Source organism: Struthio camelus, chromosome 4 (assembly GCF_040807025.1).
Source record: "Struthio camelus isolate bStrCam1 chromosome 4, bStrCam1.hap1, whole genome shotgun sequence".
Classification (NCBI taxonomy): domain Eukaryota; kingdom Metazoa; phylum Chordata; class Aves; order Struthioniformes; family Struthionidae; genus Struthio; species Struthio camelus.
Genome location: NC_090945.1, coordinates 35,748,556 through 35,771,932, shown reverse-complemented (window position 1 = coordinate 35,771,932; position 23,377 = coordinate 35,748,556). Strand labels below are relative to the sequence as shown.

At 36.8% G+C, this 23,377-nt stretch overlaps 1 protein-coding gene across 2 annotated transcripts in view; it reads right to left on the bottom strand.

Moving 5' to 3' along the window:
- The window catches only part of ARHGAP10 (Rho GTPase activating protein 10), a 150,031-nt gene that overhangs the window by 72,530 nt on the left and 54,124 nt on the right, over positions 1 to 23,377 (bottom strand). For both annotated transcript variants that reach the window (XM_068942254.1, XM_068942253.1), the window contains exons 4-11: positions 22,827 to 22,898; positions 17,999 to 18,100; positions 15,267 to 15,377; positions 13,271 to 13,375; positions 8,424 to 8,553; positions 6,904 to 7,010; positions 5,504 to 5,598; positions 1,196 to 1,277 (exon numbers count right to left, since the gene is read on the bottom strand). In XM_068942254.1, the coding sequence (XP_068798355.1) occupies positions 1,196 to 1,277; positions 5,504 to 5,598; positions 6,904 to 7,010; positions 8,424 to 8,553; positions 13,271 to 13,375; positions 15,267 to 15,377; positions 17,999 to 18,100; positions 22,827 to 22,898 (804 nt within the window). The remainder of the gene's footprint in view (positions 1 to 1,195; positions 1,278 to 5,503; positions 5,599 to 6,903; positions 7,011 to 8,423; positions 8,554 to 13,270; positions 13,376 to 15,266; positions 15,378 to 17,998; positions 18,101 to 22,826; positions 22,899 to 23,377) is intronic.

The window sequence follows — 23,377 nt, the reverse complement described above, 5'->3', positions numbered from 1 at the left end:
ACAAGACACTTCCCCTCTTAATGCCAAATAGGCATGAATACAGCTGCTTATAACTATAGCATACTGCCTCTCAGTAACTACAACAGCCCAGCAGAACCCCTGGCCCCCTTTAAAAGGGGGGGAGGTGAGCTATTTAATGCAATACCTCATTACAAAAGTCCCCTATTACAACCTTCCTAAGAAGCAAGGATGGACAATTGCAGGATGTAGAGATTAGTGAACAGAGATTAGCAGAAATCTACTTTTGTATTTGTATAATAGGAAAAAATTAAAAAAGAACATTTTTATATGGAGTGAAATTTTTCAAAAACTCTCAGTAAATACAGTTCCTTGCACAGCTGAACAACCCTAGCTATAGCCTCTAAAATCAACTGTGATTTAATGCTTCATGTTACTATGTTCCTCTGCCAGCTAATTTCCCAGAGTCCACTGAAATCATTGTGAACTACTTTGATGCACCATGGAAATTATGTCACTGCCTGGCATTCCTACAAGTCTTAACTGGCCTGGGGAGTCCTGCCCAGCCAATACACACCTTTGCAGATTAAAAAGACTTTTGTGACAATGATGTCAATAAAACCCAATATTAAAATCTCCCAACTGTCACAAAAGAGAAATAATTTTGTCAATGACTGGAAAATCCCGTTATTTTTGGCCTACAGGACCAATATAATATTTATAATGGTAAGAACAATCCGTTACTGTGTTTTTATTCTGTGGTTCAGACTTCTTGCCACTTCTCGATAAAAAACATAAATTAAGCAAACTCAAATACCACCTAATCCCCAACGACACATATTTTATGATCTAGTTTTAAGAAAATAATACCACTTAACTAACTCAGGCAAGTCTTGTCCCTGCAGTGCAGAATGCCAGCAGAAGGCTAAGAGAACATACTTATGTTACACATATCACAGAATATTCATATCATCATTGCGATGGCAAGCATTTACACAAATCAGTGCTTGCCATTATAACGAAAAATACCTCATATCAGCATTAACAGAGATCTATCCTGAGCTTTACTGAGTTACTCATCTATCGTGAGTTTTACTCCAATGTTATTATTTCCTTGTTAAATCCACTGTTTTGGGAACTACATAAACCCAGTTTATTAAAGTATAAATACGATTTGGAGGGGGGTAGGAGGAATGTCAGCATTACACTATTAATGAAAATTAAAAACATAGCTTACAGCTTCCTTTCCATCCAAGGCTTCCATCCACAGCTTCCTGTCTTCCTCAGAAAAGGCCTGCATGGTCACAGGAATACCAGGCCTACAGGAATACCAACCACACAGAGTAACTGCACTCACCAGTGACAAAAACATTGTCTTGCCACATTCTATTTCCAATTTATTTGATGTATAATCTTTAGCTTTAGAGCTGCAGTACACAAATGATTATTGTTTTCCAGTAAATATTTTATACAAAAAAAAGTTAGGTCTCAATGCAGTACCTCATTACAAAAGTCCCCTATTACAACTTTCTTAACGAGCAAGGATGGGCAACCACAGGATGTAGGGATTAACGAACAAAGATAAGCATAAATCTAGGTTTGCATTTGTATAATAGGAAACTAAGAAAAAAAAAGGGAGTAATTGTGTGGTTCAGCATAGTATACAAAGCAAGGAAAGTTAAAAGCAAACAGGTTATTTGGGTAATTCTTTTCCTGCAAATTAAGAATAAATCATTATATCTAGCCAGTCAATACTTTTAGCAAATATGTAAATCTTATTATAGCTAGATAAACAGATTTGGTATGAGAAAGGTATGGAGGATGGAGAGAATGTTGTGCCTTAATTCTCTTCATTTCTATCTTCAAGTTGCAAACTAGCCTTAAGGAAAAACGTTATCTACAAACAATAACATAGAGAAAATCAGCGCAAATCCCACCTCTACTTCCAAACCGTAACAGACACATTATGTTCATACCTTTACAACTAGAAACATTTCTAGTTCATTCTCACCTCTCCTTAAATTTTATCTAGCCACTCAATGAATGGCAGCACAGAACTCTAGAGATGCAAATCCCTCTTGCTCAAAACCTCTTTTCAGATGACATGTGAGGACAAGACATGCACATAATCTATGAGTCAATCTTAAAATGAAAGTTCCTAGCTTCAGAGCTTAGAAAAGTGACATAACCTTTAGCAGTTCAAACTAAATTCAGGAGAACCAACCAGAGCTTTGGAAAATGGCACGAATCAAGCACGTAGTTCTCTTTGGATTAAAGTGAGGAGGTTATTAAGCCATGAAAACAGAATACCCTACTATTCTGAGTGACAGACATCTAGCTCTTACAGGGGGTGGGGGAAGCCTTGCCTGTGAACTTCCCTTACTTTCCGTAACTAAAAACCTTCAGGACTGAATGTACTTGAATACTGCTGTTAGTACCAACTAGTTAGCAAAGCAACTTCTGAAAGCATAGGAGTGTTTTCAGTGCAAACTGGTCAGCTAAGAGTGCTGAGTTTCAAGCATCATGACCATACAAACATAATCACTCTGAAGAGAAATATACCCTAAGTAGTTAGCTAAACTAATTAAAACAAAACAAAACAAAAAACACAACACACGCACACACATTGATTTGGCTTTTTCTCATCTGATTCTTTTCAATAGCCGAAACTAAAACTAAACAAGTCACTTTTGTGCAGGGCAAAACGTCCTTCTTTTCAGCAAAATTTTAAAAGTCAAGGTATCAAAGAATATCACCTAGAAACAATAGGTCAAATTCAGTCTAGGCTACACAGCACATTATTTACTCTTTATCAAATTAAAGTCCAAAGACACAAAGCCCTCGCCCCTTCTTTTCCTTGTTGTTAAAATTAAAAACTAAGCAGCATTTCAGAAGGATAATGCTCAATAGAAAGCCTTTTTCCTACAACAAAAGATCTTTTCTGTCTCTAAGATTTAAATTTGTCTACATTTACCCCCAGTTAACATGATGGAGTACGAGAAATAGAAAGAAATAGCACATACTTTCCCAAGATTGAGCCGAGTTGCTGACATCTTCAGAGCTTACAGTCATAAACATCAGGATTTAAAGAAAGAGGAACAATCATCCCAGTTTTCTTTTTAACATAAAAATCTCTAACTAGTCAGCTAACAGATCCAAACTATGCTCAAGTCACTGACAGGGCTCAGTGTTTACTATTGAAAAGCCCTTTCTAAAATTTCGCCATTGGCCTTCCTTCCAAACCACCTCAACATACCCAACCCCACGGCCAGTGATCAGATCAGTCTTTTCGTTATTTGACCACTCGGACAGGCCATAAACTGATCCCAAGGAAACTCAATAACGGCCTGCAGCCTGGAACTAACCTCCACAGGAACATCTCAGTATTATACACATAAATTATTAAAAGAAAAATGTCTGAAGTTGAGGTCACAGTGGACCAGTTGTGTCTATTTCATAAACCATTTTTCTGCACAGATATTTTTCCCACTTTTAGGAGAAAAGAGAAAGAAAAATTGTTCTGCAGGATCACAGAAACACTGGAGTAGAGGTGGCAAACAAAGGCAGATAAATTGGTATTTCTCATAGTATTTTTTCAACAATTTTATCTGACTCAGTTTGGAATCTGTTATTCATACTGACCAATACACTGACCTAAGAGCAGCTTCAATCTTTGTTCCGTTACCTACTGTTGGGACACAGTGTTAGAGCAGTTAAGGTATCCCCTCCTCAAATAAAAAAAGTGACTTCAGCCTTGCTGTCGACTTGGGACAAAGATCACCTGAGCTCTAAACGGGCATCTTGTTAGCTGCTATGTGAGTCAAAGGTGCAATGGTAGTTTTACACTCCTTTACCCATCACCACCTGTTACAGAACTCGCATGCCTTAGGCAGGCTAGTCTGACCGAGCATAGCGTTTGACCTAAAACTATGCATGCGATCCTTATCACAGACATACCTTCAGAACACTAGTGATCGGAAGATAGAGGGACTCGGTAGCATTGACCACACCACATTTAAAGCAAAGTGCACTATGAATTTGATTGAAAGCAAACACAACCAGATACAAAATTTAAAGATGTCAAATTAGAATGTCATTAGTTGGCAGGAATCAGGACCAAACACTACTTTTTAAAAACTAACAGCTCAAAAAGGCTGAATGCAAAAGCTGAGAAACACTTTGCCAACTTAACAAGAAGAAGAAAAAAAAAAAGTAGTTTTGTATATGATTAGACAGCACGTGGTTGCAAGATAACAGAAAGAGATACTGGGACGATAATGAAAGAAGCAGTAAAAAAATCAAAGCAGCATTTTAAAAAGTAACTCAGTCCTGATTTTTCAGCTCAGATTTCTCAGAACTTAGGATTTCTCGAAATTTGGTGAATACGTTCATTTGAACAAAATGTTAGAAATAAAACAAAAAAACTTCCGCGGGCCCTGCAGGGTATTATAAATTCGTTTCTTGTTAATTAATTTCTTACCAGCAACGTCAGAGAAATTCCAAGATTGTCGCTAAATCATACTGACTAGTAGGAACATTACTGGTAAACTGCTTACTGACAGAAAACCCCTCCCCAGCATATTCTATCATGCATCAATGTAATGCATCAAAGTTGGTTTCATTTGACCATCACGAGAAACCCTAGTAAGCAAAATATGAGCATTCCAGAGCATAAAATGGTAAAATATCATTCTAGATAGTATTTAATGCTAGATATGCTCCTCTCCTGTGCAGATATAATCTGCTGACCAGAAGAACATGGATTGACCACAACCTTATTTAACTGCAGTGCCCTATAAAGCTGGATTCGCTCACCTTCATAATGAAGGAAGACTACAATGCAGATGATAAGTAATTTTTATCATATTTTAAGATTCTTTTAGCAAAATAAATAGGCAATTTTTCTCTTTAGAAATGAAGCAACAGAATGGTAGTGTTTCAAAAAGCAGAGGAAGTGGTAGCAATATTCAAGATGAATTAGATTATTATACCAGACACAAAAAGCTTTAAAATCTCAGTGATCTTACTTTCAAACCTGAGGCTGCAACATGACTCCTCAGCAACATGACATTTTTGAAAAGACTCACAATATGAATCAGTCATGATTGTATGAACTACCCACTATGACTATAATCTTCCACTACAGCTATATGTACTTCACTTCAAACTAAGCCACATTTCTTCACTATGATAACAGCAATTCATAATATTATCTCTAAAATCACACCATCTAAAACCTCTACTATGTAGTGCTTCTACACTTTCTATTTCTTCTGTGTGACACCTCAGACAATGTCTACATTTCAATGTAGATCCTCACTGCTTCTGCTATACATAATTGATGTAAAACCCAATAAGCCAAGACAGTGTTTGGCCGCTCCTCAGATGACTACTTCCCATTGGCAGACTTAAAGACGCTATGAAAAAAACCCACCCTATCCTGCTCCCCCCATTCCCCAAAAAACAATAACAAAAAAACCTACACAGCAACAAAACTCCATCAATATTTACTCAGTGTCCTTTCTAACGCATTTCATCAGATTACCTGTCTGAAGCTTCTAAGTCAAAACAGAATCGTCTGTCTATAGTATCTGTATTTCTTTTGGTACAGTAAGTAAGGATGAAGAGTTCCTCGTCACCCTGTGAAAAGAAAGTTTTTGCGTTTGACACAGTAACTGAAAGCTTCAGTAAGCCAGCGATACAAAACGAGCAAGATAAATCTACCTTAAAATAATGGCAAAAGCTACACTGAAAACTGACACATGGCATAGAATTCACTCATGGTTGCATGAATTGTATCAGTTTTAATCAGGATTAATTGTGCATTTATATTAGTTTTGGTTTTATGCAACATCTCCAGACACAGGAGGTTTTCACTAAAGGAGTAATTGCACTGTGGGTTTCAAAAAGGGATATCTTCCAATACAGAAAAAAGGGCTTCCTAATAGTGTTTTACAATGCCAAATGCTTACACACATACCGTATTACCTAAAATGGCTTATTACAATTAAGAGTAAATTAGGATACAAAACTCAAAAGTATGGAAATGATTAAAGAAGCCAAATACCACCAATTTTCAGTATGACATGTTCTCTAAAGCTTCTGAAAGACTCTCCCAAATTCAATATATTTACAAATTAAATGCACCCATGCATACACACAGCCCTCAAAAATGGTGAAAGCCATCTCCCTTCTACTCACACTAATGGGATACAACACCCAGATAAAATTGCAACAATGTAATGTTCTAACCAAATTTGAAGATAGGACAGAGTGCTGCGCTTACAGAAATACTGATGTAAGCATGTTTTCCAGCTTCAGATAACTTTTTCCTTGCAACAAAATGCATTTCGTGCATATTAATGCATCCATTTAATGTATCATCTTTGAAGGTGCCGAGTGCCCACAATTCCCAATTATTTCAATTGGGATCAAAGGTATTCAATGGCCAGGGTCCCAAGTCTTAAATATTTTAGATGATATCAAAGATATCTGAAATTACATTCAGTTTTCATTATAAATTATATTCCTCTTAAAATCCTCTTTTCTAGTACCTCGTATAGTACTTCAATCTACCAGCCTCTGAAAAAAAATGTGACTAGTGAGTATAACAAAGAAATTTCTAAATCTGTTATATTTTTTTGATTTATACTTTAATGAGTTAAATACCTCGTGGATAAACCAGACTCTAAATGGTGAAAAAGTGCATGTTAGCTGCCACGTGTTCTCTGGTCTTCTTAAAGCAAGCAACTGAAAACTCTGCAGAATTCTTATCTGTTAACCTATTCCACTACTTTAAGTTAACATCCTTAAAAGGCAGGCTGAACTGCATGAAGAAAGAAGAAAGGGGTGTGTAAAGGGAAGAAACTTGATCCATCTTATCTGATACATCCTCTCATTTAGATACAAGGCATGCATAAGTGCAGAATATAAAAATACACTTACAACTTTCCCTCCTGATCTGTGCTCAAAAGGGATCATCGTGAACTTCTTTGTCTCTTTCCTATACGTGCAATAATGCTTCACCCAACTGGACCCAAAGGGAGCAGGCCCTACAAAGAATGGAAGCTTTAACCAGCATGTACTATTTCCATTTGGTGTGTTTCCTTCGCCTACTTTCCCAAATGACACTTTGAGTCCCATTTAACTCCTAAGAATTCCTAAGAAGGCAATTTAAAATAAAGGTATGAATTAAGAACGTTATATAAAGTAAAACAAATGTTAACCTTTGCTTATTATTCTATAAGCAGTGTTTCAAATTCATGCTTAACATCAAATGGAAAGAGTTCTTTTGAGGGACTGTGTCCCAGAGCATAAGGGAACCCTTCACGAGTGGCTTACACCGAGGATTTCACTGCTCCTATGAGGAACAGCCTCACTGCTCCACTACTCCTCCTCCTCTCAGTTTCAAGCACACCTACCTCCTCTTTCAATCCTGTCACTGGATTCTAAAGTTCATGTGGCTGCACATGCAAGAACAGTGAACTGAGCTCCCTGATAATTACTTTTCACATTTCACTGCTAGTTCTTTCAAAACTTATTTCTGAAAAACATAATACTAATAGTCCCATAAAAGAAGTCAGAGTTCAGTTTGTGAGACGTTTTACAGAAGTCCTTACCTACACAGTACAATAGTCAACTGTACAATAGTCAAGCATCATAGAAGTAAAATCTATCATCAGAATGAGCAAATAAATCTTCGACAAGGGCACACATTTAAAAATATGATTTATGTAAAATGATTGTTAAAAATAACAAAAGAAATGACAGTCATAAATGTCCACATGACTCATAAACGTCCACAGTCATTTATGAGATGTAAGAGCTCTGTATCTTATTTGGCCCTTCTGCTGTAGCAAGGAGGATTCGTAATTGTTCAAAGCATTGACATGATATGATTTGTGTGACGTACATTCTCACAGCGAGATTTTTGACACTGGCAACCCAGCTTACAATCTGATTTATCCGACCCTGCAATCACAATCAGGTAAGGAAAGCACATCATTGAATCAAGGAAACGATAGCTGATTTCATCATACTAAACTAGCCCAAATTTTAGAGACTAGTTTGACAACTCAAGTTGCTGTTGGACAACAAGCATTTGACAATTCTGGGGAAGGTCATTAGGACGTTATTAAAAGTAGTATTATAATATATATAATATATTATATAATTATAATATATATATATAATATAATATATTATAATTATTATAATATAATCAAGGAAGTATTATTTGATTGAGGGGTATATTTGAATTCAGTGACCTTTGCTCAGAGCTGTCACACTTTCAGCACCATACTCTTTTTACGAACTAAGGTAATGCTGCCTATAGAGAGCTCAACATTTGTTCACACAGCTGTTCAATAAACTGTACGTTCCTTGCATCTTCATGCCACCTGCAGAAGTAAGACTTGCCTGCATGCACATTATGAGCACTACCAGAATACAAAAACATATCTTACTTTTTTCCTGTACATAAAGGTAGCCTTCCATTGTGAAGTGATTTACTCTTTTATGTTCCTGAGGATTCCTTCTGATCTTATTCATGAGCTCCTCTACCTCTGACCTTGTTCCTTCAAAACGATTTCGTGTCTAAAAAAAAGACAGCAAAAACCTGTGAGTAGAGGGCATGGAAGAAAAGATGACTCTTCCTAGTAGATAGGTATTATAATAACAATTATTTACAAAATGAGAAAATGATTAGGGTCATTTTAGGATGTTCAGCGCACAACTTCCATACACCTTTGTTCTTCAAGTTTTCTGATGTTCTTCAAAATTAAAGTGTATTTTAGAAATTAGCTGCTGTAACTGTGGAAAGCATACAAAGAGTGCTAGAGCAGATTTCTAAAACAATGCGTTGAACGGTTCAGAAAGAAGAAATTAAATACTAAAGTCAAAAATAAGTTTGGATTTGAATATTCCCGTTTTCTAAGAAAAATAGCACTACAGATGTTGGCTTAATTCATGAGAATCTTACCGGTTGTCACAAAGGGGAGGATTTTCTATGGTTATTGAGAAAAATGTGACAAGAAGGTCACCAACAATTTGTGCATGTTGAGACTATCCATATGCCAAATGTTTTGGTCACACAAAGGTAGAAGTATGCCAAAAAAACATTTGCATGCATTTGAAGGAAAAAAAAAAAAAACAAAGCCAAGTTGATTATTATTCCTGGATGCCACTCACTCCTCAAAGTTTGTAAGCAGTAGCAAGAGAAATATGAGAAATACTTATTAGAATATCAGTAAGAACAATCAGGAAGTATCCATCCATATGTTATACAATGGGATTAAACAAAAAAAAAATAGATAATAAGAGCAGCTCACACCTCATATAAGAAACTCTTCAGTTTGGTTTGAAAAATACTGGCAGTTAGCCAACAAGCGAATAACAAAAACAAAACAACTACAGTAATGACTAATTTTCTCCATATACCTGCTTACCCAAACTGCACAAACTAAAAACACCCATTCAAATTGCAGGTTAGTAGTTTCCCCAGCTGGTACATGTATTTTGAGGAAAGGATGTACTTCCAGGTGCATGCTTGTATGTCTTTTTGCTTTCTTAAAGTACCTTCATTTTTCTGAAAATCGACTAGCTTCTGAAAGCGGTACCTCAGTTCAGTTTTTTCAGGAAAAGCATACAGTTGCACACAGAGACAAATATATCATGAATATAAACAAGTATCCATTCTTGTACAGAGACGGCTAACAGCATGTGCCTGGCTAGCCATCTGTACATGCAAATTCCAGATTTATTCTTGGAAGGAGTTTGTGCACAAGTACAAATACAGTCCAAGCAAGCTGGTCAGAGTAGAAGCCCATACTCATATGTTTTAGACAGGAAAGCTGATGGCACTCTTTGTCTTCTTAACCTCATGCAAAACAACTGCTCTGAACCCTCCCACATCCATCTTCCCAATCTCAGGTCACATCTGCTCGCGAGTTTAGGAGTTAGATCCCACACATAAACTCATTTTCAAGGCTGCAAACTATTTTCAAAGCTCCTTTTCATGAATCCCTGAAGATCTGCATTACAGATTATACTCTGCACCCAGGATGAACTCTAAAGTTGCTAGTGACAGACTGCTCATACCTAAACCTTCCTGTCTGATCGCTGATCACTCCTCGCTTAGATGCTTTAGAATGAGGATGCCAGGACCTTTGTCTGTATTAGCTGTGCAGTGCGTCCAAACCCGGGTATGTGAAACGTGTCCTGGGAAAGGTGGGAGGGAGCACTGTAGCTCCAGAAATCTCAAGAAAAATCCAGATAGTACCCCTCTCCATCCACTTCCTTTGCCTAGTCTCTGTTACACCCTCACTCCTTCTAAGTCTCCTCTCACCCGAGAGCCACACAGAGAGCACTGAATTCATGAGGCAAGTTGGGCCAAGAACAGCACCTTGGGCTGGTGGTGTTTTTTCCACCTTTGTCTATAGTGGCTGGCTAACTGGCAGGAAAGGGATGTTGCTTCACCATCATCATCTTACTTCCTTTTGCACTGAGACAAAGCTGAGCTTAGTCAGGAGTCTACCACAGCTGCTGTACCAGCATGGCTGTGCCTCTTCTTCTGAGAGCAGCCCAGATTTGCTTGCAAGGCAAGAAAGCATGGTCAAAAAGCCCTGGTTGCACTTAGCAAGCAAGGGCTGAAGGAAAGCAGGGGGAAAATCTAGCTGGAGATGCAGGATTTTGACAGGAGAGTCAGTTTGTAGGAAGAGTCAGCTATGCTGCAGCTTGGGTTTTCTCTTTTTCTTTCTTTTTTTTGGGGGGAGGGGAGGAAGAAGGCAGAGGGTGGAGAGGAAATCAACAGTATAGTTCTTACAATAAAGACAATCTGAATGAAAATAAAGGTAGAGAGGACAGGAAGATAAGGGACATGACAGGCCAGAGTGAAGGCACATGTAAAATGTGTGCACATGCTCTTTCCTATACATACATGCAAGCTCACGCTAATACAGAAAAGAAGGCAGTAGACACTGGAGCGGAAAGCTTTTGGAGTGGTTGTTATAGGTCCACATGTACATTCATGGAAGACTACAAACAGGAGTTGTTCTTTCGGGACGGTAAACAAGGTAGGGACCTTTTCTAGAAGCTTTCCTAAAGTTTTGCATTATCAATGCATTACCAGTAATTTAGCTTTTCCTGAGAAATCGAGACGCCGGTGCAAAAGCCCAGTCACCTACACTTTGGGTACGATTAAGTTTAGACCTGCTTGAAAGAAACAGGCATTCAGAAGTCTCACTGCGTCTAGTCGCTTCCAAACACATAGACAAGCGAGAAAATTTCAGGGGTAAACTTTCTAGTATAGACAAGGAATCAAAGTCTGCTTGATCAGCTCCTCTTACATGGATTTGAGTGCAATTGTTCTTTTTCACTTGCAGTCACTCCTTTGAATTCAATTACCACAGCTATGCTGGCAATTTTCAAATCACTCTCCATACCCAGCTAGTCTCTCTGTTCTGACTCTTGAACCCTTCTATTTTTAACGTGGCCATCCAGTATCCCCCCAGCAGCTCAGCCGTATCATAGCCGAGTCCTAGGTAATTTCCCCTTTGTAATGTTTTGTCCATATTCAGCACTGTAGAGAACATGTCGTTTCTTCTCATGGTCTTTTCAGACTCTTCCTTTAATTCTCCTCTTACCTTGTATAGTTATTAAGCCTTGCCTCCTCTCTCCAGAGTATTTTGAAACCCAGGCCATCCTTTTTATCTCTTCATAAAATTTCAGCTGTAGTGCTCAATCTCTTCTGGTTGTCCTGGCGCACACTATAATACCATTCAGTCAACTGAAAAAGCAGCTGTTGAGATTAGCTTGCTTTCTTACTGCTCCCATGACTTCTTCAAACCACTTCACTGGCTCTTTTCCATTTGCAATCTGAAGTCCAGCTCGTCACCCTCAGCTTCAAAACTGCATCCTAGTTTCCCTCTCACTCTTCATTTCTTGCCCATCTTGCACCACTTGTTCAGCTCCTCCCCGCCTACTGCCATTCTTTTCTGCCCCTCATTTCCCTTAAACTAAGTACACATAAGGAGTAAGCTTGTCCTGAAAGCCCCTCCCCAAACACTGACTTCTTCCCTGAATGCTTATGAAGTTACCACTATTCAGTTCCCCTACCCGAGCCAAATAACAGCTCAAGAGGAAACTTAAGACTTAGGCATATGGAAAGAAAATGAAAAGAACAGCATCGTGACAAATGATCAAGTCAATGCGTATTACCACCACTGTAATCCTCTCTTCTGCCTTCCTGTCTCCCTAATATAGTCTGTTGCTTGAGTTAAGCCATTTCTAAAAATAGACTGTAACCTCCTAGAAGCAGTTTCTGTGCCTTAATTCCAATTCCAGAATAGACCCAGGATCATGAATTGCTTGTCTGCAACAAGGTATGTGGTTTGTTCCTTACACCAAAAGGCCACTGCCACATCAGAGGTCCCCTGAGAGAGTTTTACTCTTCAGGAAATCTCCAGGAAGCAAACAGATTATCTGACTAGTGAGTCTGTCAATCCCCCTGCTTCAGCCTGCCACCTCACTTCCTGCTCTCAAGCCCTGAACAGATTACACTGGACAATTTGGTAAGAAGCTATGATAACTCATGCCTGGTCTCAGGTTATCCTCCCTTTGAAAGGGCACACTGTTTTGTCCAACACAACATAGGCACTAACACCAATAGTCTCCTTCGACAGTTCTGCATCTAAAAATCAGCAAAGAAGTTCTTGTCTGAAAGGCTGCTTCAAGATATATATAAAAAAAAAAAATCCTCCATGTTATTCTATTAGCAGAAATGCCAAAAAGTCTGACAGACAATGTTGACAAGCCTAGTCACTGTTCCTGCCTCTTTTCAGTTACTGATAATGTAGTCCTATCACATAACGACCCTCAGATATGACCACCACACATTCAATTTAAAATACATTGAAAACATTAGGGACCTCTGCATTTCAATACCTGTCCTCGGAATTCTTCTGTGCTACATGCATTCCACCAGATTTCATTGCTTCTAATCTCTTTCATGCTCACCCCTAGTCATATGTATCTATAAAGACCTCGAAACAGGAGTGGGGCCTTTTACTTCTTCTTTGTGGTTTTTTTTTCCCCAAGGAGTATTACAAACCATGAGATGAGAGCTCACTGGAATTAGCTGTTCAGTCGTGTTTGGTTAGCCAGAAGATGGCGCTATATCCCCAAAGTTCACAAGCAGTGAACTAAGACTATCGGCAACGTATTGGCAATTTAGGTACTGCATCCATAGGAGTAGCTAAGTGCATATTTTTATACCAAATATTACAAAAGGAGTAAATGTAATATCCCAACTTACATTCTGTATATTTATCTGTAGGGCCATTTTGTAATGATTGAAGTCTTTTGCAAGTTCATATCCCTGATGATAGAAAGTGAATAAACCCTGAAAAAATGATAACACCTGAAATACAAACAAAAGATTTGTTAGAATGCACACCTCCAATTACCAAGACAGGGTTATTGTGCTTAGTATTTTCAGAAACCTCGCAGCTGGTCTGATATCAATGATATCTTAAATAAATATTTGCTCACAAGGAGATGATGATAATTTTGTCTTCTAGGCACTACCTTCCTGGTCGCATCTATCCCTGCTAACGACCACGTTGAGAGGACTTCCTCTACACGTTGTAGCAGAGTAAGGAAAGCTCCCCCTGAACCAGCTTTACTCATGACTGCCTTTTGTATGCACATTCGACCTTCTGTCAGAACCAGAAAATGATCCATGTTGAAGTTTTTCAGACTTCAGCCTTTTGACTCCAAAGGAAGAGTTATACCACACGAGAAAGAGGGCGAGGTGCAGTAGTGCCCACCTCTCCTGTTTGTTTCAGGTTGTTGAAAAAGAGTGAACGACATAGGAAAGAACAGCTCTCTTTAACAAAGAGAACAAAGCAAAGAATAGATTTAATAAACTTGGAACTCATGGATAAATAAGCCATTTTCAACCTGGCTATCAAAAAAGTAAGATTTAGAAAACACATGTTAAATAGAGAAAAGGGAATAAGAATTTAGTAGTAAATAATCTCGGTGTACTACTTGAATGAAAACTTCAAATACAAATCGAGCCACGTAAAGCTTAGACCCATCCACAGGGAGATGATTTCAGAAAAGAGAAAGAAAAATGTTCTAAAAACATGATTTGAGGATTCATTAGTTTAGTTTGGCTCCGAGGAAGATTCAAACGGCTTGACACACAATTACTGAATCCAAAATATTAAAAATATTTAGGAGAAAACTTTAAAAATTCATAAAATTTTACCACTACTTAAATAATACCGATATATTTTAAATGTTTTACTCTTTATTGTGAATTTTATTTTAAAAATTTATCATACAGGAATAAGGTATACTAACATATATAGCTCTCACTAGCTCTATAATGACTAATTACTTTGATTAGGGACATCTGGGACATTAGATTTTATTATTGCTGTTATTATTATATTAAAATAATTGTATTAGAACAAAGGGACAGACTTGGGCCAAAAACACCGACTTCAGAACACAAGTGAATGGAAATCATTTCTACAAGATGCCCTCCCTTTATCTCAGTATTACAGTTACTGCTCTCTTGTTGTTTCATAAAGTTACATTTATGTTATATAGCTAATTCACATTTCAGAAAACTTTAGAGCAAGCTCTTCTCAGAGACTGAGGTAAGTCCGGTTGGGACATGTATGATTTTCACTGAAATCCAGCTAAACTCCTTAATTTGTACACAGATTCAGTTTCGGTTAAGGCCAAACATTTCAGATCACCTTGACACTACGGTCTTTAGCTAGAAGCATCTTTTAGTGAAGCGTAGATATAAATTAAAGTAACAGCACTGTAACACGCAACCATCGTATTGAAAAAGAAATTTTCTACATTAGTCAAGAATAACATTTCAGTGGTTAAAAAATAAACAAATACAAAAAGAAGTCTGACCCCATCATAATCCTTTTCAATTCTCTACTCCAACTCACACCATAAATCAAAGTTTTTTGCAGCGTAGCATAAGGTTTCGGACATTTTCTAAAAAATCAGCATCAATGGACCTAGATCACCTGTAATTATCCAGGTAAAATTTGACCTGCTTGGTTAACTGCATCTGTATGAGGAACTGGCACAGATTTGCACACTAACAAGACTGCTTTAAATTCTGTTAAGTTATGCAGTTGCACACATTTCCTCAGAAAACCAAAATCAGTGCTTATCTCCTTGCCTTTTGCCCACTTGCATTCCTTCTCTCTCTCTCCCCCTTAGGTATGACAGGGTAGACTGCTTTTTGAAAAACTGAATTCACTGGTACTTACAGGTTCCACACATTCAAATTTCTTCCGTTCCTGTATCTCTTGCAACTTGCACACATATTCGAGGGACAGCTCATAGAAGTGTTTTCTGTTCTGCTCCACTTGGTTGTCTGCCTACGCACAAAATATAGCTAATGAAGTTCCAAAGACATTTGGCAAGTATCTTCGAAATGACACATGTATAGTACACAAGTGGCAAGTTATAAGATAACTTTCTCCAGACTTGTTCCTTTACAACAGAGCTTCTTCCCTACCTTCGTAAATGGCATCAGTATTCCTTTTATGAGATAAGGTATGCTGTTTTGATTCATGAGGCTGAAGTTTTAGAAACATTCCAGTAACACTTTTTCAACTTTTGTTTTCAATGGAATGGAAGTTAAATACACTGAAGTAAGTACTTGTGTAGTGATTCAGTAACACAGAAAGGGTGCTTGCAGGAACAGAGAGAAGGGGCCAGCAGCGCTTTCCATTAGAAAAGGGGAGGAATCATCTCTGCAATCAAACCAAGGAAAAAAAAGCTAATGCTGAAGATCATCGGCACTGTAAGCTTTGCTCTATGTCCAGAATAACTGCTGTTCATAGGAAATGGAAAACTTTCTTTATGCTGTTATACCCATCCCACACCTGTGCTCACTCTGATTGGCAAGAGAAGCAAAAAATCCCAAGCAAACAAACAAACCAGTCTCCAAAACACACTAAAAAAAATCACTTACTCGACTTTTCACAAGTTTCCACAGAATATCAAATATTAAAAAAGTAGCCGTATTAGCTGCAGCTGTTTTTTAACTCAGCACTGATGAAATGCCAACATCATAGGGATTCTAATCAGTTATATTTCAGCTACCATTCATTCTGACATAAATATTTAAATTTCTAACTTAATTAAATAATACACATATGCTATATTTATGTTACATGCGCTCACACTAAACTCTAAAATTTCAAGAACGGAGTAATGGAGCCTGCTACTAAAATACACTGAAGAAAAGGCATAAAGCCATATTCTAAGCGATTAAAACTTAGTCTTTGCCCAGGTAATGATACCACTGTTACAAGTTCCATTAAAGCTTCTGCACTAAATTACAAAAAGTAATAAAAAAAAGGGCTAGATGAAAGGATTGACTTACCATCATACGCTGTCTCTTAAATGCTAAGACTATGTGCCTCAGGCAGAACACTGACTACTATGCTCTAAACGGATAAGTCAAATCAGCTTTAAGACACTTTTGTCGTAAGACATGGTTCGCTTTGCTGCTCTGTGCTAGAAAACCATCAATGACTAAGGAGCCATAACAAGAATGGCATTAAAAAAAAGAAAGCACTAATACGTACATCTGTAAGAAACACAGTTTCAATAAGCCAAGCCATTTTGATACATCCTGTACACCGTGCATCCGAGGAATGATTTGAGCTGTCACCAAAGCTTATAACAAAATATTATATGTACTGAAGCGTAGCCACAGAAAATGATCATAAAGTGGTGGTGTCTACTAGGACCCCAAAACGTACACCAAAGGTCAGCCTGTTTCTATATGCATCTTTCTTTTTTGTTGTTTGACAGTTTCCTGTTTTGGGGTACCCCTCTCCCCCAAACATAATACTCCCACCAGCCATCTTATTACTTTCTGTCAATTCCCCATCAATAAATTACCACATCTTTCCTCATTTTTTTGAGGCATGAATCTCACCCTGCTAAATTTAAACTTCTTCAATTTTCCACACCAAGCTCATTGGCAGTGGACCAATTTGATAAAAATATAGGTCCTGACACATGAGCATTGCCAATTAACTCCAGCAGAACTACTCAAGCACACAGCATATGCATGTTTATGCATACCAGGGCCTATGTTGCGACTACAGTATGCAGAAGGAACATGCTAGTGAAACTCAAAAACGGTCCAAGGTCTCAAGTTCCTAGCAAGTTTGTCAGTTCTATGAACTACCTTTTATGAGGGATTCCAACGGGTGTATACTGTTTGGCAGGAAGAGTTACCTTGACGAAAGCATCCATTGTTCAATAATACAAGGCATTCACAGACAAAAAGACCTAATAATTTGACATGCTTATGTTTCTCTGGAAAAAAAAATTCCTCCTGCCTACAGCAAATCTCAGCAAGATTTCTCTGCTGTTTCCTCACATATTATTTGCTGCTGCTCCAGAAATAAAAGCTATTACAAATAAGGATGATTATAATAAACCCTTACAGACAGAAGGGATGCCAGGTAAAACATACTTGTTTTAAGTTACAAACTGTCAACAAAATTCTTTGTAGCTTTACTTGAAAAACATGGATCTTCAAAACATGAGAAAGAAAAAAAAACATAGCCCGAAAAAAAAACATAGCCCAAAAAAAACTGTGCAAGGAACACAAGCCTTGCTATTCTTAGCGTTAAGCAAGCATTAGCATGAGACACCTAGTCTATATATACAATGTAATGCAAACGACACATACGGTAAAACCTCACCAGAAATGTAGACCTTTTCATAATATACTCATATTTTGCTATTCCCTTAACTACTTGAAAACATTACAAGATGTTCCGTACCTCGTATGCACGTTCAGAAAACTGTAGGGATACACCATCAGGTTCAGCAGATACAGATTTTTTCAACAAAACTTTCTGGTTGACAGAATTTTTTCTTTTACTTCCATGAATGCTGCTTCTGCACTTACATAAAATATATTTACCTATCAAAAAGCTTGTAACTTGCAGAAAAAAGATCAACACAATACCTCTTGTAACTGCAGCTCTTTCTTCTTAGCTGATAAATTCAAATGTTTTTCTAACAAACTGTAGTTCTTCTCTGTCTCTTTATCAAACTTCTTCTTTTCCTCCTGTACAAAAAACAAAGTAACATTCATTTATACAACATACATAAAAATGTAAGAAAACTCTGTGTTTCTTCCTTATTTTAAAGCTGTACTTATGCCAGAAATGAACATAACAATCACAGCTCCAAAACCTAAGAAAAAGTCCCTTTTCCAACCCATTACTGAAAGGAATTTAAAGGCTAACTTTAACTGAAACCCTACTGTATCAAAATGGTGGCGCTTACCACACAAATTAATATTTGCATCTTTTAAGTAAAAACAAAACAAACAAAAAAAACAAGAAAAGCTCAGCCTTTGAAGTGTAAAATAGCTAATCATCTGGATTTACTGCAGTTTTCTTGATGCTCAGGGAGGAATTCAAGGGAAATATCAATTTCATTAGAAACAAAGAAAAATAATTTCTTACAATTCACAGCAAAGGTGTAAAAAGATGGTTTGACGAAAACGGTTTGACTAATCAAAAAAAGAAAGAAAGAAAGAGAGTACAACTTTGTATTCCCTTGAGACGTCTTGATTTGAAAGCCATTTAAATAACAGAAGAGATATTTCTAAGAAATTCAAAGTATCCAAAAAACAGCATGGCAACTCATAATTCTGAATATTTCAAAAAGTTATTTTTCCCTATAAGGCAATATGAGTGATCAAGATATCATCTCATATATAACAGATACCACCTCTCAGTTGTTTCATCATCCAGTTTGCTCTTCAGTCAACTATTTCAGTTTCTTAACATTTATAATGTCACAGCAGTACAGTGTGGGAAGTTTGCTGTGCATTTTCTGTAATACTTAGTAAGCCAGTCTCTACATTACTAAAGCAAAGCCTTCTGTGACCTCTATCTACGGTGCTTTAACATTTTCATTTTTCTGCCCAGTTCATACCATAAAAGTTACACAAGAGTATGTAAAGAGAGTTCAAGAACAGAAAACAATGAAATACTTAAGTATCTGGGAATCATAGCATTTTTCTTTCAAAATAATCTATGAAGAATATGCTGGAAGTGTTTCGTAGTCATAATTCAGTCACATGAAGCAAGCAGCAAATCTTCCTGAACAAGCAATCCAAAGTCTAAATCACTACAGCTGATTCATAGGAAAAGATCTGATAACAATTTGGCTACTAAAATAAAAGGTATTAATATTGGAATATTAAAAAGAATTTTTTAAAGAAGTCATTCTTTTTTCATTGATTCAGGTGCTTGAAACAATAGGGCAATATTCAGCATTCTCAGAGCACTTTACCCTCTACAAGATATTTTTTCAAACTGGTCTGTGACTGACTTCTGCATATTTTACACATCTTCAAAAACAAGCAGATAAATTAAATTTTCTACACACCTAGTAGTGTAGATGCATAATCATCTAACTTGTTCTCATGAATATCATTTGTATGTGCAAATCTATTTCCCTGACCAAAGTGATGTACTGATAAAGGGACAGTCATTAGAAGTTTCTAGGAAATATGAGTACTTGCATCGAATTTAGCAGAAGGCACTGCAAAACGAGCATTTCATTTCTTCATTTTTGAAGTCAGTACTGATGAATTAACCAACCACTTTTTATGCTATTTTTAGTGCAACTAACTGCAGCTGTCAATAAACGAAACAAGTAAAATAAAAAGTTAAAACCCACACTCTAGAAATCTCAATCTGGTCATCAAAAAGATACCAATTCGATGAATATTTTTCCATGTTCTGTCAATTACAAATCTCCTTTAAACACCAGTATTCTTCCCAGGCCATCCTGGTTAAACTCTGCAGATACACACGCTCATTTTTTTTTCTCTTAATCTTTCATTTTTAAGAAGTTATAATAAATGATACAACTTTTTATTCCCTGGACTATTGGGTTTGGAAGACAGCATTCTATTAAAAAAGGGATCTAAGCTTAAGATTGTTTCTCAGTATGGGATTTTACCAAAAATACTACTTTTTCTCCCCATTACAAGTCTAAAAAAAAAAAGAGAGACACAGAGAGAGACAGAGAGAGAGAGAGAGAGACAGAGAGAGAGAGAGAGAGACAGAGAGAGAGAGAGAGAGACAGAGAGAGAGAGAGAGAGACAGAGAGAGAGAGAGAGACCTACAATATTCCTTACATTTATATTTGAAAAATTTCCACTGATTTGGTCAACGTTTGAGTGTTCCAGGAAAGGAGACAGTTATTAACTCCTCAACAGGCAAAATCAAAAACTTTACATATTCCATTATAGATTCGAGCAGTAACATCTTTTATCAAGGGGTAATTCAACAGGGTTTCAGCTTCCAGCACCACAGAATTGAACTCTCTCTCTCTCCTTCTTTTTTCCCCTGCCTTTTTCTTCTCCCTTCCTTTTCTGTTTTTTACCCAGGTCAGACTGTTTCACTGACAGATGAACAGGGGAAGGAAGATACAGTAAAACCTGAGGCAAGAGATTCAAATTTTATTTTGTAATAGCAGGGTATAAATTTTTCCCAAAGTACATGCCACATGGTGTTCCAGATGCATTGCACTACTAGATGCCATAACTTATTTTTCAGAACTATGCAGTATTACATTTCCAGTGTCAGTATTTTGATTGCATTGAATATTTTAAAAGTTAAATATTTTTAGAAGATTTTTAGTTATATGTGCCAGAACTAAGAAATACTGCTCTATTTAAAATCACTGACAATTCTGTCCAAAAAAAGCCTAAATCACAAAATAAGAGCTCAGGGTTTTGTTTTTTTTTTTTTTTGGGGGGGGGGGAAATGACACCTATGCAGTTATAAAAACTTGCATTTTGCCTAAAAATATAAAATACAAAAAGTGAAACAAGCTTTAATTCTCCTAAAGGCTTAAAATAAATCCTTTGAGTTTACTGTATAGATACAGGCTATACGAATCATGACCTTGCATTTACAGAGAATATTCCATACAAACAAGCATTTTACAATTTAGTTTACCAAAGATCTAGATGTTGAGGGCTCATGGCCTTTAATGAATTGTGGCTACTTCTACAGTGGTTAGGTCAGCTGTTGAACATCAAACAGAAACAACACTCCGGGAGAGGCAAAGGAAGCAACCCGCTTGGAAATGAAGCGGGCAACGTACACTGAGAATGCAACTTCTCATGGTCAAAACAGCAGTGATAGAATTCCGACTGCTGGAAACGAGGGAAGTAGAATAACCAGATAATTTAAGACATTTGGAGTTCTCACTCAAAAAACGGCAATATCCTTTAACACCAAAAATACTGCGCTGAAATAATCCATTCGTTATAACTTTTATATAATGGGCTACAGTTAGAATTAATTCCCTTTTTCTTTAGAAGATTCCCCAAATTAAAGACCAGGTTTTTATTTTATGTTGGTTGGGACCTCTGATACATTTCTCAAAAGCCCATAAAATTAAGCAAAGATGATTGTACTATTGCACCATAATGGTTTACGATCAGTAGAGGATTTTCCGTTCATAAACAGAAATCATTCTTTTATATATGTGTATATGTGTATATATATATATATATACACACACACACATCTGTATGCATACATATATATTTTAGTTTATGATGGAGCAAGAAAAAGCATTTGCACATTCTCTTGTGTTGTATTAGAAGGAATTCCACTTTCAATCAGTAAGAGGAAAAAAGAAAACCAAAGAAACTGGCACCTGAAGTTCTCTGTTCTTATTACAGAAGCATTTACTTCTGACCAGAGAGATCAGATTACAAACCCACAGACTGCATCTTGAGGAGGGATGGAAAAGAAAAGGATAGAAGACGTGAAGAGGACAAGGAAAAAAGTATTTGGACTACTTAGCTCACTTACAACTTCGTATGATTCACTGAAAAATTGTAGAAAATGTTTTCTATATTAACAACTACTTGGAAAATTCAATTCTTTATTGTTCCTGCTAAAGTCAAAATGTTTAGCTCTCCTGTAACTGAAATGTTATCTTATATATGCATGCAGTGGTACGCAAATTTAAAAATGTATGAGTTTTGGAACAGAAGACAGTGTAAATAGCTATCCTTAACTTTTATTTTTTTATAAGCACTTAAATCTCTCACTGGAAGGAGGGCAGACATGCACAGAGAGGTCAGACTTTGTGTACTTATTACATTAATCCAAAGTTAATCTTTATTTGATACGTGAAGTTCACTTTTAGCTTCTGAAAACACATACAATGTAGTGACCATCCTAAAATAAAGCGTAGCAACAACTTTCACCCCAAAAATTACTTTGACAGAAACCCTGTCTTTGGTCTCTCCATCCCTATTTTCTTCTACTCATACAGAGCAATGAGTTATTTACTAAAAAAAAAAAAAAAAAAAGAAAAGAAAAAAGAAAAAAGAAAAGGAAAAAAAGAAAAAAGGGGTAAAATAAAGGCATTTCTCACTTCACAGGCTGCAAAAAAATAAAAGTTCAAAGTGTAAGGATGAGCTCCTTTGGGTAGTTAATATTTGTCAACATCTGATTGTGCAGCTGCAAGCAAATATAAGGCAGAATAGGGAACAAGAGGAGGCTGTTAGCAGTATTTCTCATACTCCAGACAAAAGAGATAAGGGAGTGGGAGGAGAGAAGGAAAGGACACATTCTTTTCTCCTTGAAACATACTTTCCATTTGTTTCTGAAGTAAGTTTCCAATAGAAAAAAAAGTGTGAACACATGAAATATAAACAACAGTGTGTGTCTGCCAAATACTGCTGCAATATAATCCAAGTAGAGAAATTAAAATAAACTTTTCTTAAAGGCAAGTGAGGGACAAACCTTTACAGCTCCTAGCTGCTCTTTCCTAAATCTTTCCAAAGGTTTGATCAGAGTTTCAGTAACACTGAGTGCCTAAAGAAAAAAAAAGAGCAAAGTTTAGGTTTCTTTAGCCAGTCAGACACGTCATTTTAGCATCAGCAATAAAAAGAAAAAGCAATCTCTGAGATAAAAACTGGAGAAGCATTTCAGTTAGAAGTCTAAATCCTAACTCAAAAAAAAAAAAACAAAAAACCATATCTTTGAGTTTATTGAAGTGCTTTTGAAATTTCTACCTCTTATTTCATTCCACCATCATGACAGTTAAAATAAATCTAAAGCAAATGCAGAAATTTCAGAAATTTACAGGCAGCAGCCAAACTGTAACTGTGCCAGTATTGCAGATCAGGTCAACAATCTCTGCAAGTGAACATTTTGTGAAACACCAGAATGCGAAGAAGTACAAATAATAATTTTCATTTGGGGACAGAATTTCTGCACAATTTCTGCAATAACGCAGAAACATTGCAAACTGCTGCAGAAAGAGTAGCAGAAAACAAGCTTTTAACACAGAG